A 17,325-nucleotide genomic window follows, 5' to 3' on the forward strand; every position below is an offset into this window, starting at 1 on the left:
CCTTTTAACATGGTCATTCAGACCACATATATTCATATTCTCATCATCTATAACAGTATGGTTTTAAAAAAACAAAAGCATTATGAACCCTCTTGGCTTTGCCGGGTGACCCGACTCCCAGTTGCACCAACTATTTCCCCTCCCTTCCACCCAAATTCTTGGAATTCCTCATGTACCTTGATTTTCCTTTCACTCTTCCTGTGCCAAATCCTCCCCCCCACTCACCCTACCCACACCAACCCACCCTCTGAACCCTCAATCTCCCCTTTGCCCCCACTCCCTCCACAATCTAACAAATAGATCAGATCTGATCCTGGTGATGCCACCCACTCCACCTGCCATGAGGTGCCTCTGTGCTCCAGACCTCATAAAATGACCAGAAGAGATAAATTAAAAAAGAAAGATCCGGTGATTAGAGCCTACAGGATGAGCCCAAAGAGAAGAAACACCAGTCTTGTATCCATATACTGCAACAACCGACACCCTACAAGGTTAACTTTAAGAAGAGCTTTTCATTCTAGTCAAGACAGTCCAGAGCCTCCCTTCATCTCCTTCATCTCCTGTAGGTGCTCTTGAGCCTTGATTTTGGACGTAGAGATCCGCACGCTCACATTAAAGATGATTTTTAGTCAGGCCTATTTTAATAAATATGCCTCACTGCCTGATGCCTGGAAGAGTGAGATCAGCTGGCATAACCTCCACATCCTTTCTACAGTGCAGAAGTCTGGGCGGACGAAAAATGTATGACCCTCATAGGTGTATTTGGCTTCTGGTCTTGCTTTGTCAAATATGGCCTGCCGGAGTAGGAAGTTGCTGAAGAAAACTAAAACTGCCCGAGGGCGTTCGATTTGTCCTGCAGTGTTGTTTTTCTTTAACATCATCGGAAAGCGGTGCCCTCACTATACCTCGGCATCCCAGTTCCACTGCAGTAGGTTGCGGAAGGCTCCCTTCAGAAGACCAACCATAAATGGTCTAATATCGCTACCTTCAATATTTTCGGCTAAACCCAGAAACCTGAGATTATTTCGATGCTTTTGATTTTCGAATTCCTCAAGCTTCACATTACATCTGCCATTTGCTTATCTTTTTTTTTTTATAAATTATTTTTATTTTGAAAAAGAAAGGGCACAATCAATTTATCTCAATACACATTACAGTTGAATGATCTGTTCCATGTATACATGTATACTGTTAGCAATCTTATATATACAGAAAATAAAACCATTCTGCTCGAATTGTGATTTACATAGCATTACCTTCAGCAGAATTGAACCCCTTTCATGATTCACCTTCTTGAGGTGCCATTTGCTTATCTTGCAACTCTGAATATTTGCAGTTTCTTGACTTCCCCCTCTAGCTCTACAGCCCTTTCCTGAACAAGGTACTCCCTCCTTAATTTCTGAGCAGATTTTACTGATCTTCCGAATTGACCCTTGGAGTCTTTTTGTGGCCTGGTGGGCCCTACGGGTTTCCTGCTGGGCTTCCCCTTGCATTTGTTTTAAGGTGGAATAAACAAGGTCGATAGAGGGGTGGTCATTAGGCCCTAAAGGGTCGCAGGGGGTCGTCTTGCGTTACTTTTTTCACACCTCCATCCTCATTATAGACCTGGCTAGTGGCGGAATAATCCCATCTTAGTTTATGTGCAGTATTGTTATCTATGTCTTGCCCTAATCGATTTGCTTTAGTCTTTATCCTGCATTTCTGGGGACAGGGGCTAACTGATGAGCCCTCAGTCTAAGAATCTTCCTCCGTAAGCATCAAACTAGAGGCCGATAGTTCAGAGTCATCTGTTAAGGAAAAAGAATCTCCCAAAATTCCCGAGATCCCAGCAGGTTTTTTACCCAAGGTCCTGGCAAATCGGTCCCACATGCTTCAATATTAAGGAGTGCGGTACAGAGGTATAGTCTTTGCTTACCGGTGCCCCCTTTTAGCGCTCCAATCTTGCTGAGAGTCTTGAGGCATGAGATTTTCCTTTGACTGGCTCACCTTCTAGCCCCTCCTGTTCTTGCATTGTAGTCCCTACTCCGTGCAGCCCACCTCCATCCTGCAGCAAGATTGTATCCACGGGTGGGGCATTCACTGTGCCCTTCCATCTGATCAGAGTCGGGGGAGGCGTTCCCTGCCGTAACCATTGTCGGAGGGAACCCTGATCTCGCAGTGGCCGTGGAAAAAGCCTCCGCGATCGACGACTGCTTTGAGCCGCACAGGTCCGTGACGGTCTCACGTTGTTTGCCACAGGTATGTAATTCCGCTCCCTTTGTTGCATGAGTGTCAGCCTCCTCCGCTTTCCTGGTTGAGGTGCCGCGCAGGGCCTGGCTTGATACTCACCCCGCTGCTGCTCCAGTTATGGCAGAGTCCTTCGATGCTTTGTTCAGCTTGGGGGCCATTTCATGCGAGAAAGACCGCAAAATGCTGATCACTGTCCCGACCTCCCCCAGCGCCACTGCCAACAAGCCCTGCAATCCTCGCAGATGCGACCTGCTCTGCCTCCAGAGGCTTGTAGAGTTTATGAGGTGAGTGCCTTTCTCCATGTTACATCACCATCTTTCTGCTTGTTGTGGGCCAGAGCACTGGAGCACTTCTCACAGCGGTCAAGTGACCACCATCTTGCAGAAAGCCATTTTAAAGGTATGTACTGGGCACTGGTCATTGTGAGTTACCCAGCTAAATAGTGGCTTTACTGAAAACACTGATGTTTGGTATCAAACATCCTGTCTTAATAAATCTGTGCTGATGCGAATATTGAATCTATGAAGACATGCACCCAGAGGGCACCTTAGAGGCCTCTATGTATCCCTACTCTTCACTTAGAGCTAAATTATGACCTTACGGCAGAGCGGTGGTTCGGCGGAGCAAACCGCCATGCCACTGCTCCGCTGAACGCACCACCGCCTATCCACCAGATTATTACTTTCAAGTGTTCTAGTGGGTGGCGTAGCGGTTCCCCCTGAGGAACCCTTTAAAAGGCGGCGGTGCCTTTTAAAGAGGCACCGCAATGGGAATGCCTCACATGGTTCCTGCTTGGCATGGGCTCGTAAGTCCATGCCATGCAGGAACCTATGTGCATGCACACAGGGGGTACATGCAATGACCCCCTGTGTGCATCCACATATGTATGAGACCCAGGGCATCCCACCAAACATATTGCGGCTTCTGACTGCCGCTCCTATGCCAGGGAACACAAAAGACACACAGTTGATGGACAAAATGCAGAACAAATCAAAACATTCACCCCCATTGAAGAGATCTGGGTTAAATCCATCATTCTGTTGCTCACCATGTGACCCCAGTTTAGGCCTGGCCATATGCAAATCAGTCTTGACCCTGTGCCTCATGGGAAAAGCCCAGCCCGAACTGCCAAGCCAGGTCCTCCCTGGACCGGAAGCAAGTATCCTAGGACCGATTTCGGGGTTTCACCCCTCATCAACCAGGATAGCTTGAATCCAGTGGCACAGTGAGCCGAGGACCCCCGTCTGAGCATGCCCGGCGCACTTAGGGCGAGAAAGCAAAAGACACACAGTTGATGGATGGAATGCAAAACAAATCAAAACATTCACCCCCAATCAAGAGATCTGGGTTAAATCCATCATTCTTTTGATCACCATGCCACCCCAGTTAGACCTGGCCATATGCAAATCAGTCTTGACCGGCAGGTCCTTGGCGGAGCCAGTGTCCTAGCGCGGTCCGACTGCCCCAGTCGTAATTGGGCGTTTGGATCGCCACTGCGGCAGTGACTGGTTCTGCAACCACTGTGCCACTGCAAGCCTGGCAGTCCAAGGACCGCCAGACTCATAATCTGGCCCTTAGTGTGCTGGCTGACTGGTATCATCCAACCTGCCTCCACAGACAGGTTTTAGACCCCCTGCAGGTGAGAACCCACGCTCTCAGAGGCCAGGAACAATGCCTGCCCAGCAGAAGGTGATCACACCTTCTCCAGCAGGATGGTTAGTGAACTTAGCATATCAAGGCTAGACGTTTCTAAATCACGGCCACCTTTGATTTGCAACCATGGCTTCCCCCATACCTGGGGAAAGCCAAACTTTGCCCTGCCGCCCATTTGGTACCAGAGCAGACCGGAAATTAGATATTGAGGAGGCGTGTTTCACTTACAGGATAGTCAACCCCTTATGGTGGGCTACCTGAAATGGACAGCTAGAGAATGGTTTCACCATCTTATTTTTGGTGAAAATAGAAAATCCTGGGTCAAGGTTATGCCCCTTCCCCAGAGGAAGTGGTCATATAGAGGGTGCTGTTACCCTAATGGTAGGTAGCCAATTGGCTACTACCATATAGCCCTCTAAACACCCCTATATTGAATATTTAAGGGTGCCCCCCAACACCGGAGAGACAGATTTGTCTACCTAGGAACAGAAGGGCAAAGATGAGCCATCAGGATGAAAACTGAGGACCTACCCTGAACTTCACACAAAACCCTACCTGGCTGCTGGGACTTTGACAATTGCAAAGACTCTACTCATCCAATAGCTGTGCATCCTCCTCAACACTTGGAGGACTGTCCATCACTTTGCCAACCATCTAGCATCTCCCTTGGGGTGGAGGAGCCATCCCTGCTTATCTGACCCACCAAGGGAGCAGCATGTCAGGAGGACGTCTCCGTGGCTCCAGGAGGTCAGCCTCATCTCTCAGCCCCCCTGCACCAATACCCGGATTACCAGAGCACCTGCACCAGCGAAGATTAGTTTTTGTCCAGTCCAGACACCATCACTGTGAGAAACCTACCTGCACAAACAGGGAGCACCGATGAGATCTGCAACTTTAGTGTCCTGCTCTCTTGGTTTTCCCTCCTGTGCAGAACCGACCAACATCCGTGAGAGCCTTGACTTCCAGTGGGCCGCCAGCCAGCCAAAACCCTCTGCACCCAAGCTCCACAGTCCAGGACCATGATTCCTGACTGCATCCCCTTTAGTAGTCCTCATGACCTGAACTCCCCTTTGGGTTCTCCCAGACTTGTTCCCAAGTCCCTCCTTGGACCATCTTTGTTTCAGGTACCATTGACTTTACCTGTGTAGCGTCGAGGCTACCATCTTGATCAGCACCTCTGCACCCAGACATCCCGGGGCAGGTAAACCCAAATTGCTTTTGATCCTTTGGACCTTAAGTTCTAAAGGGCACCCCTGAACACTGACTGCAAGTATATGTTTGCTGTGTATGTTTTTCCTCCAGTAGGATAACATTACCGCGCTGGAGGCTCATATTTCAAAATTGTTATTCATACATTTTCACAGTTTTTTAAAATAAAATTAATAACTCCGAAAGCACTTACCTGATCAGATTATTTTGGTGTCTAAATTCATATAAAAATCTGTGTTATTTTTATAAGTTAGTCTCTGATTTTTTCTTGAATGTATGTCTCATTTATTGACTCGTGTGTACAACAAATGCTTAACACACCCCTCTGATTAACGAGACAGAATGAGAACGCAAATTGTATCCCTGTAAAGACGGTGGAACGATGAAGTAATGTATGAAAATGCAATAAAATTTGTTTAAAAAAAAATACTCCCCTCTGATAATCCTAAAATGCTCGGCCACACTACCACAAATAGAGCATTTAGGATTATTAAAATAAGCCCCTCTAAAATAATGAGGGTCATCTGAACTTTTTGCATAGTGTGCCCATACATTGACTCACTACATAAAAAGCCAGCTTCCTACAACTGGCCACTCTGAATAGAGCCGTTGGTTGGATAGCTTACCTCAGATAACCCCTACTTCCTTGGGCCATTAGAGGAAGATTTCCGCCAACAGAACACATTTTGCTCCAATGTAAACCTAGCAGTACAACAACCTCTAAATTCTGCAGGTGGACCAGAGTATGGTGGAAAAGGTAATCCATTGCAACAAACTACTCTCTTCTCCACCAAGCTCTGAATCAGCTCATTTGTCTGGTAGACCAAAAGCTCACTCAGCTAGGGGTAGAGCTGTTCCTACTGCTGTATTGAAAAATATTGCCGTTACAAAGATTTGTAATGCAGTCTTCTGAAGATCAGTGCATCCCTTTACAAGATATCGCTGTCTTGATTCAGAGTTTAGATCAGATGCTCTAGAAATAGAAGACTCCCTGGGAAACCTCTTTGAGCAATCCATGATTTTCCTTTTTTTCTTCCACGTTTAGTCTGGATGTCCTTGCTTTTCTGTTCAAAGCTTATTATTAGCAGGAAGACCCTCTGAAGTAAAAGAGATGGTTGCTTACTTGTAATTCTAGCCCACTTTCAGGGGAATCACCATTAAAAACATAAACGTCCAACCCTCCTCCCCAGTAGAAGAAATAAAGGAAACTGATGACTCTCATAGTAGTATCCTTTGTCTCCATTGTTGAAAAAAATAAAACTTCAGCAACTGACATTAAGAAAGAATGATGGGACGCTGATGCACTGGGAGTTCCTAGAACGACAATAAAAGTATGCCAGGCTGGTACGATAGCAGTCTTTATGGCTACATTGTCCTATTATTACCCTTCATTTTCTTTAAAATGGCTTTTGAAAGTGTATTTTTCTTATCACTCAGTTCTACCAGTAACCTTTCTATATTTTAATGGGGTCTTTAATTTTAAAGAGAATAACTGAAATTAGTCAATGTATTCTTTGAATAGACTGCTAAATGATTTTACATTAAATAAGCAGGTATGGCATATTAAACAAAAAGCAAAAACTAATTTCCTTTGAAAAAGTGCTCCAGGCTTCTGCATGTGGGGGGACGTGGCAGTGCCTATGATTTTAATGGAGATTCCCCTGCAGGAGAACTAGTATTACAGGTAAGGACAACTACTTCTTAAATATTTATATTACTTGGAAGGTGTTCAGAGCCTTTTTAAATAGACCATCCTGTGACTCACTTTCTCCGCCTACCTTCTACTCTAGGGCACAGGTCCAGCTCTGAAATTGTGTACAGAACGGAAGAATATCGTACTTTCAGATAGGAAAAAATGTATTGTGTTAATTCTAAGATAGAGGAAAACAGTTCACATGTTAAGATTTTTTTGTTTGACTTGGTTGTGATTGCACACTTCCTTCCAAACTGCTAACCAATGAAATACACAAACATCAACATGTATTCATTCTGTTCACTAATATTTTCATGGGTTTCATTTTTGTTCAGCATTTCTGAGTTACAAACTTTCATGGAAACTATTAATGCAGCCTTGAGTAAACCAGTGAAGGAAGGTGACCTGGAAGCTCTGGCAGAAGTGATGGCCAACCTAATGAAAGTGAAAGAGAGACAGTCCGCTACAGACAGCATGTTTGAGCCTTTGAAACAAACAATTGAACTTCTTGAAACCTTTGATGTGGAGATGCCAGAAGAAGTCCACATGCAACTCCATGTATGTTGCTATTTCTGACTTTGACAATGTATTGTTCACCATATACATTCATTTCTTACTTATTTGTTAGAATTTAAGATTAAACTATATTCAGTACAGTGTGAAGCATGTTTAGCTTTGTTGATATATGGCTTTGCAATCCTTGTTTTATTTTTAAGCAGCTGAATCTTTTGTGTAAACATATAGGTGTACGTGTGTGAGTGAGACTTACATTCAGTTTCTGACTAAAACTTACACAAATCTGCGTCATAGAAAAAGAAATTTAAAAAAGGATTGCTTTCTACATAGAGGCAAGGAATTACATTTCTGTTGATTCATTATACTTTTGAGATAAAAAATAGTTCCTCCTGTTGCAATGCAGGCTGTACATAGGAGGTAGATTGATATATTAACCAGACAAAGGCATTAGGTGAGTAATATTTATTAGGGAAGCAAAAATCCATTCTGTGTACATTTTAAAGAATTGGTAACAATAGGCCAACAAGAGCTATCATATCAGACCAAAAAAGGGATGTTGCAAAGGTTGTGAATGCTGAAATTGGTGATTTGGGATAGCATTGGCTGGGCATGAAGATATAGAGTAGGGGCATGGGTCCTTGGATCTCTAATTGGATTATCATTGACAAGATTGGACTCTATCCACCACTTATACGCCTATAATAAAATGAGGCTGGGCCAAATGTGGCATAACCACAAAAATTAGTCAAACTTTTGTGTAAACGCTTTTGAACTACCCTTCGGCTGTGAGGGCAATGTTTCTATTGAGTAAAGTAAAACACTTTGCGAAGTGTACTGGCCTTGTGTATAAAATGATGACCATTATGTTGATAGCAGAACACCTCATCGAAATTGGCTGTACCATCATAAAACCCATGAGAAGAAAACACAAAGTCGAATGTTCTAAATCGTCTAACATTTCATATACTGTATCAATATCCCAGTCATCAGAAATAGTACAGGTTGTGATAATATCATTCAATTACATTTTAAACAAATGAGGAATTTGTAAAAGTTCAGCAGGACCATACACATCAAAGGATACCTGTTAGACCTGGCACCTTGGCGTGAGTTTCCCTTCCACTTTTTGATGGTGTGCCTCGATTGTTTTGCTGGTGTTGTCCGCTCAGGGCACTGCGCCACGGCTAATCCGTGCCGCAGTGCAAGTGCTCCCTAGGTAAAGTGTACCTGTAATTGATGTTCCTGATTGGTTTATTGGATTCACTGTCAGTCCCCAGTAAAGTGCACCAGGGGTGCCAGGGCTTGTGAATGCCAAGGCTGCTGGTGGGCTTGCAGCGCTGGTTGCGCCACCCACAGAAAGCGGCTTTGTAAAATGTGTCTAGGGTCTGCCACCGCAGACCCTGCGTGCAGTCTGGGACTGTCGCGCTGACTGCGCAAGTGCCCCCACTTGCCAGTCCCTAAACCTTCCCTTACCTACATATTAGCCACCCCTCTGGTAGGCCCAAGGGCAGGGTGCATTGTAGGCATAAGGTAGGACATGCCCTGATGTGTGTGGCATGTCTTAGTAGTGAATTACAGCCCTTTTCGTTTTTCACTATTGAAGGCTACCTGCTCTCCATAGGCCAGAATGGGCTGCTGGGATCACGCCAACGCTGTGACCCCAGTGGACTCAGAGAGCATGGTAGAGTGTCAAGTTTAGTATGCCTGAACTCAGAATAATAAAATACTTCTTGTAGTCAAGTTTATTTTAATATCCTGGGTTTGTAAATACTACTTTTAGAAAGTTAGTATTTACTGACCTGACCATCTCAGTCCGCCTCTGCTGTGTGTGTGTGTTCTGCCTGGCAACAGTAAGGAGCAGGGTTGGGGAATCCCCAGAGACAGGTTGGCTGCCAGGTGGTGGGTAGAGAGGTGACACCTGGATGGGTGGGAGGAGTACACCTTGACTCTTGAATAGACCTGTGCTCTGCCACCACAAAGCCGGCGCCGCCCCCTGTGGAGCGGCTGATGTCTCTGCCCTGCTGCTGAAAGGAAAGAGCAGAGTCACCATAACAAAGTGCTCCAGAACTGGACTGAGCCAGGCCTAGGCCCCCTGGCGCTAAAGAACAAAAGAATCATGGTATAAAAGTAGGAGCCTGGCTCCTAAGAAATCAGAATCCTGTTTGCCACAAAGAACCTCTGCCCGACTAGAAGGAGAAGAAGACGCTGGAGGAGCTGGCCTGCTGCTTGCCTTGCTGAGAAAGGAGAGGAAGAGACTTACTGAAAAGACTTTGCTACTTTGTGCTTGAACATTCTCCAAGGGCTTGATCTGAGCTTGCCCCCTGAACTGAACCCCAGGAACAGTGGGTTCTCTGTGCTTTTGCTCGTCCTCCAATTCGAGCCGTGTGTGCATCCCGCTGGAAAGAGACTGCGCCCCTCATCGCCCCTCCTAGGGCCGTGACACTCAGAAGCTTGCCTGCCTCAAACCCGTGAGAGCCCCGCTCCGTCCCGAGCCGCTCTCTGTCCCCGGGCCAGGCCGCCTGCATCCCTGTCACCGCCTGCTACTGGAGCGCGCTGACCGCGCTATCACCCCTCCCGCCGGAAGCCGTCCGACGACTGTGATCTACGCCGGGTCATCCAGCTGCACTGACCGTGCCCTGCGACCCCGCTTCGCTATCCCCGGACATCTCAGGCCGCGCCGCCCCCGCTGGGGAGATCCTCCTGCACCGCCGTGCTAAAGGGTCGCTGGCCGCGCCTGCCTACGTGCCCACACCTGCTGATTGAGGACCCAAGAACACTTCTTAAGCCGAGAGTCGCACCGACCTGTGCCGACTCTCCACATCACGAAAGAAGTTCCAGTATCGGGCTCGGGGCCCGCAACGCCTTATTTCCCCGTTCGCAGGAGCCGATCTCTGTGAGTACTGGAACCACAAGTAAACATTCGCAAGAGACTACAAAGTATCCATTTGAAGCTACGAACAAAGAACATTTGCCTGCTTTACAACCTGGTGGCATAGCGAAACCGTTATTGGTCTTGTGATAAGTCTGCTGAGATATATATACCTATTTTTACATAAAGAAGCATATTTTTATATATATCCAAGTCTGGTGTCCGTTTCTGGGGGGATTGATGTATTTACTGTGTGTATGATTGTAAGTGCTTAACCAACAACGCCTGAGGAATCGCCTTGGCTGCTCACGCCACGCACCTAGAGGGTGAGCAAGGGTCATTCGCGAGGGGTTATCCTGCGCCCTGACGTGGAGGAGAGGGTTCCTGCTTGACACAAGGGCAACCTTGCGCCAACCAGAGATCCCCGACTCTAACAATACCTTATCCCTTCCGGAACTGGGGTAGCTGAAGTGTTCATCAGGGACAAGTCTCTTTGCTCACGGTGTGATGATACATATGGTTTCAGGATCAAGTTCATAGTGTGTACTGCAGAGCATTCTGGGACAAAATGTCCATTTAAGAGAAGGAAGAATTAGGTCACAAACCCAATCCAAGGGATAAGGGAAAAGTAATGCAATTGTAATCCAAAGGTGTAGGATATGTTTTATTCAGCCGAGGATAGAAAATCTGTACCTTTAATTTGAACGGCAAGGGCAGTAGGGGTGGTGGAATGCTGGAATCCCTGATCCATTGGAGGAGAAGTCATAAAAATTGATGATGTATGCAGCTGCTGTCCAGTCTATTTTTGGCAGCTAAGAAGGTTGTATTGACCTTGATGCAGATTCAACCTGTGGTGGACATACACCTTATTTATTTTTGGAGTCTTAATGTAAATCTGTGTTTCAGTAATTGTAGTTTGCACAGCTGTAGTTGTTTTTTAAACAAATAGAAGACTTACTTCATTGTTGTTTACTGCAGTCTCATGTTGAAGAGTGCAGGATCATTTGCAATTAAAGCTTTCATCTGAACGTCTTGCAGGACAGCGAGAGGAGATTGGTAGCTACCCATGAGTCCATGTGGTCACACATAGTGTGGTTTGATCAGATCAATAGAGACAAATCTTTTGTCGTGGCATCTGGCAAGGGGCGGAAGAAGTACAGTCCGAGTACCCTCAACTGCAAGGACAGGCAGAAGCACTGTAAGACGGCCCAAATTCTTTTCTCTGACCAGATTCCCCGGTATTTGGGATCCAGCCAGTTGTTTCCATTACAACCTTCACTTCTTCAGTGGCCATGTGTTTTATTTGGATGTTGCTTTTGTCAACCCAGAATTCATTCAGCTCCTGTAAAACAGGCAAACGCTCATTGATGTCAAACGGTATTTCCACCACCACTGTGCTGGTAGTATTGAGGTCTGGAACCCACATTTTAACCCCAAACAGGATTTCATAAGAAGTACGACCACACATGGACTTTCCTGGCATGTTATTCAAGGCCCTCTGGACCCCATATTGGTGATGGACCCAACAGCGACCAGTACCCTTGCTGTTAAAGACTGCTTTAAGTCTGAGTTTTTCCTCTCTACCACCACTTTTCCCTTGGGATGGTGTGGAGCTGATAAACGCAAGGTCACACCCAAACTTTCCATGGCCTCTTTGTAAGCCCGAGACCTAAACACAGGACCCCTGTCAGAATGTAATGTGCCTACTGCATATGCTCGATAAAGGCTTGCATATCTTTTATAACAGATCGGGCGTCATCCGATCGCTGCGGCTGTACCAACAAGAATCAAGTGCAGGAATCCACTACCACCAAGATATACTAATAACCCCAATCAGATGACAAATGGTTGCAGTGGTCCAAATATACACAAGCCAATGGCTTTTTAGAGAGCAAGAGAGGTGTCTGGGGTGGATGTCCCACGGTGGATCCCTTCATCTGCAGACAGATGTCACATCTGAGGACAGAGTCCTTGGTCTGTTTATAAAGATCTGGCAACCAATAGCCCTGCTGCAATAGTGAAGTTGGAGCAGCCAACCCCGCGTGTGCAGACGAAAGACCCTCATGCTTATCCAGTATTAATCCTAGTCTGCGATCACTATTTGGTATTACTCTGTCCCCCACTCCTGAAATCTGAGCCTAAGGTATGTTTCTTGCATCTAGCTTATAGGAGTACCTGAGTGGAAAGCCCTTCGGTAGATGTGTGTGATTGCGAGCAGCTGTGACAGCCACCATGATGTCGTTGTCTTCCCTCGTACTTGAACGAGTTATCGCAGCAACCACGACAGTATGAACTGTCGCCTTTGCGTCTTCATCAGGCAATGTATTCCCTGCAACGTGCTAAAATATTGTTGATGACTGAATGTGTGTATAACATGAGCCTGTGGCAAGCATTCTTTCAGCTTTGCCACCTGTTCCCAAAGAATCTTGTGCTTCACCGGGCAGCCTTTTGAATCCCTGAATCCATTCTGACTCCAATAATAAAGATACTCATTATGTGACTGCAGACAGTAATACGAATCACACACAGTGAGTGTTGGTAATCCAGCATCCGTAATGTGTAGTGCCAGTACTAGAGCCTTAAGTTCTGGCAATTGTGCCGTGCAGTCACCGAGTGGCTGCCTGTAGTTTTTTTCAGGCTGGAATTATACATCATGCAGACAGCTTTTTATGACTGCACATGCAACATAATATTGCTGTTTTGTTTCTACGGTAGGTTGCGCAGATCCATCAGTGTAAATGATGTAGTCATAGTGATCTAGAGGCATAATTTAATTTGGTAGAGGATATTCTTGCTCATACTGGAGAAATCCTTGTGTTTGTAATGTAGAGTCAAATCTGTAATCTAGATATGTTGCAGTGAGGGAGTTTGCACATTGTATCCATCTTGTATGTAGAGCTTTTGCATTTGGTACACTCACTCTTGTCACTGCCTCTAATAATGTTATCAGGGTCACAACAATAATTTGTTTCCCTTGTGCCAGGGCATGTTCTGTCACTACAACAGTCTGAACTGCAATCAGTATTTTTTCAGTTGGTGTAAAATGCATTTCAGCATTTGTATAGCGATGCGATTTATATGCAATTGGTACTTTGTCACCTTCATTGAACATGACATATGTATAGCCTGATGTCCTCACGATCACACGGATCACCAGGTTCATTGTGTTCACATGTATGTGTAAATGTTTGGAAGCTATCATGTCAGCTTGGACGGAACATAACATTTCTGGGTGTGCCTGTGACCAGTGTGTTCCTGAAAAATCTGGAATAATGAGATCGTAGAATGGTCTTACCCATTCTGCGTAGTGAGGAATGTATGTTCCGCCAATATTTAGACATCCTAAAATGGATTGCAATCTTTGCAGAGTTGTTGAAGCAATGCACATTTTTATAAAAAATGAGTTGCAAGACTTTTGCTCTCAGTTGACAATTCGTACCCCAAAAATAAAACACTTAGGCAGGCAATTTTTTGATTTTTTTTTAAATTGAATCTGTAGCCCTGATGAGCAAATCCCAATATTATGCGTTCTACTCTGGTAAAGTGCTCCATCAGGTCATCGTTCGTTAAGAATATGTCATCAACATATGACAATGCCTGATCATCAAAGTTTTCCAATTAATGTGTGACTCTGGCTGAAAAGTATGCCTGGGAATAAAACTTCGATCTGGTAGTAGAGTTTGCAAGATTCAACAACTGTGCGTTCCAGCGTATAACGCTGAGTTATCGGTAAACTCTGCACTTTCCAATGGAGCAGAGTTTTGTTTTTGTTATTGTGCTTGAAATGTCCTTTTGCATGTCCAGGGTGCTCGCAATCACCCCAGACTTTTTCAGAAACGTTCGGGAGCGCCACAGGATTTGATAGCCGACCGCATGGTCCCACAAGCTTTTGCAGTCGCCAACACGTTATTTGGGTGCACTAGCGACTTATGGCGGATGTTTTGTGACGTACGCGATACCGTATGCACAAGATCTACCACGACTACAATCTGGGGAAGATTCTCTCCTCTAGAAGCATCAAAATGTTCCCGAAATGATGATTTGGAGTCAAACACCTCCTCAAATGGACCTTTGGCATTGTTTTTTTTTATGCGAGGAATCTTTTGTTTTTTAAAAACTTTTTTTCCAACTGGAAGGAAGTGTACCATAATCTCCATCTTCCTGTTCCTGTCCAGTAGGCTCCTCCCAGTGCTTTGTCCATCTCCTGGTAATTTTTCATTTGGATTTGGAGCTGGAAGGATCACTGTTTGTCTTTGCTGCTTATACCATTGGGTTCAAGGACTTTGTATTTGATATTTCACAAGTAAGTGGAAAAACTGGTGTTTGTTGGATTGGGGCCATGCGCCTGGATTTATTTGTACTTTTAATCAATTTTTAAAATGTATAGTGGTAGATGGCCTGTAGTTCCACTAGGGGCCTGAAGGAAGTGACCCAAAAGGGTCACCCAGGTAATCTACCACCACATACTCGCCTTCCAAACAAATGAAGAGTTAGGCAGACAGCAGAGAATACAAACAGTTATTTATTAGTAATACTCTGCAGAGAGTCCAAACTGACCTGCACCTTAAGATGTCTGCCACGGACTGGCCCCCCGTCATTCTGCAACGCATAATCATTCCTCCAAGTACCCCCAACCACACCCACAGTGGAAAGTTACCGGCTCAGGCCGAACATGAACAAAGGAGGCACAGAAAGATGAGCTACCACCTACTAGATGGGGTTGCCGTGCTGGGGCTCAGCGTCTCCTAACGTGGGAGCAGAACTACACACAGGGTTAGGTATGCGAGGGCAGAATGGCCTATTCATTAGTGAATCAGAATCCAACCTTGAACAGAAAAGGAAAATAATACTGAATACAGTGTTCTGCTGAGGCAAGCAATATGCATAATGAGGCCTAGTTCAGACACAGCCTAATAGGGATTACAAAATACGAAATGGAGTCACACTCGCTAACTGAACCTTACACAATGCAGGGATAACTCAGTGGGTTGCATAAAATGGATATGAATGATGCCTAGTTTAGCCGCACCCTGCTAACCTAATGTAGCATCGAACAAGTGCATAACGATGAATTTTTCAAACCTAACAGACCCTCCTTTTAGCAGTGGAGGCTAAATTACTTTATTGACGCTATCTGGTAAGAATCTTTACAATTCTAATCAGGCAGGGAAATCTCTATTCACGTGATCAATATATTAATACTCAGAAATGTTCAAATGCTCGCTATTAGGCAGAGAAACTATAAGAGAGATGTTGACCTAAAAAGTGTCTACATCAATGCTCATCAACCTTTCCATCTCTTTCTGAAGCATGATCTTAGCATTTGTATTGCATGGAAATCCTTTGCTTAGGAGTCGATGTACCTACTCAGTAGACACAACAAGCTGAGAGACAGTGCATACAAGGGCCTAATTCTCATGTAACATGTTTTTACATTGTAGCTGATGGAATGTGCAATATGTAGATGGGGCAACAAATACAGTTGGAAAAAAGAAAAGAAAGACAACACTTGCTAACCATCCCTTCGGAGGCCAAGTATGAACTTGTAATCCGCAGGCGAAGTAAACCTTATGATGCAGGATCTAAGACGGGCTTGTCGTCATGTTCAGTCTGTAAGTGAAGTCTTATGTGCCCTCACCCACCTTAATCACCCCGCCCCCTGGATACAAAACTAACTGCCATCAAAGAGCTGTTCTTCTTCCCTAATGGAGCAACCACAATAGGTACATTTCTTTTTCTCTTGAATCGGGAAAGGACATGCAATGGAGCCAATGGGGATAAAGTGAAGAAATGGGACAATGTTCCCAGCGTCCATTCTGGGTCCCGCTGCCGGACCCCTACCGTTCATTAGGTGTAGGTGCTGTTGAGCACCGGCGGTGGAGCTGTTCGTCTAGCTCGGACCCAGATCCCACATTGCTGGGCATGGTATTTCTTTCTTTGGAATCACAGTCCGTTTGCCCTGTTGGTTGCCTGCCCAAACAATGCACCAATCTCCCTGTCCCTACTCTATCGCTGGTACCTTAGACAGGGTACGTGCACCGTATTCTTTATCAATGTAGTCCATCCCTACTAATGATCTATGCACCCTATTCTTCATTCATGAAGTCCATCCCTACTAATCCGACCTTCCCTTGATGCACAGTTCCTCCGCCGGGCGTATATTGTACCTTGTCACTCGAGGCACAGAGGGGTCAGGGAAGAAAGAAAAAGGGGTCAGAATCAAGGGGACCAGGGGACAGAGGCTCAAACACAAGCAAGCCCACAGGCTGGGCTCAATAGGCTGGGACTCAGACACCGGTGTATCAACAGGCTGGGGCTCCTGGATAGACCCTCTTTCTTGTCTTTTTCGGTGGTACTGCCTAGTCCAGCACTTCTTTGCTCTGCAGCTCCGCCTCAGTCGTATTCGTGGAGGTTCCATAACAAGCAGCCAGGCTGTGCATTGCATCCGGGGCCCCTTTCTCTACAATTGCAGGGTGTCCTGGACCTATTAGTTGGTAGAATGCAGAGTTTTAATTAACAGGCAAGGATAAAACTTTATATAATTTTTTTTTTGTTGCCTCTCAACACTGAATAGCGGGATAAGCCTCAATCTATTTGCTAAACTCTTAAAGAACAATCAGGATATCCTTTGAATTACTATATCTGTCAATTCCTATATTATTCATCTGGAAAACATCAAAAAGGGAAAATGTGTGGTGTGAAATTACCGGGGGCATACAGGTACCCTTCCTAGTAATGAACATCATGTGCATACTGTACACAAACTGGGCCATATGTCATCATAACCAGGGGAAAGACATATGCATCTAGCAACATTAATTTGTTTAGGTCTCACCTAGGCAGCGAGCATGCGCTGTCTCTCCGAGACATCCAGTAATCCTTATAGCGAGAGTAATCCCGCCTGCTACTTGCCTGCGTCTTGCAATAGGGTTTTTTATGCGTCACTCAGATTTCCGGCCTCCCTATTGGTTGCTGCTCCGATTCATCCCTTCTGTTTTTTTCCTTTTGTATCGGAAGCAGCACCGCCCAACTACAGTTTTATTACGCATTACGTGTTTATGTCTTTGTGAGGGGACTACTTTCTTCATCATGTGTTTCCCTGCCTAAGCACCACACATGCTTCACATCCTTTCCCATGTGTTTCTTTTTCCCAGCG

General features: G+C 45.4%; 1 protein-coding gene across 2 annotated transcripts in view; it reads left to right on the top strand.

Annotated features, from left to right (window-relative positions):
• The window catches only part of DNAH17 (dynein axonemal heavy chain 17), a 14,992,541-nt gene that overhangs the window by 3,900,315 nt on the left and 11,074,901 nt on the right, over positions 1 to 17,325 (top strand). For both annotated transcript variants that reach the window (XM_085617470.1, XM_085617471.1), the window contains one exon: positions 7,120 to 7,342. In XM_085617470.1, coding sequence (XP_085473596.1) covers positions 7,120 to 7,342 — 223 coding nt within the window. The remainder of the gene's footprint in view (positions 1 to 7,119; positions 7,343 to 17,325) is intronic.

The sequence above is a fragment of the Triturus cristatus genome, chromosome 7 (assembly GCF_964204655.1).
Source record: "Triturus cristatus chromosome 7, aTriCri1.1, whole genome shotgun sequence".
Lineage (NCBI taxonomy): Eukaryota > Metazoa > Chordata > Amphibia > Caudata > Salamandridae > Triturus > Triturus cristatus.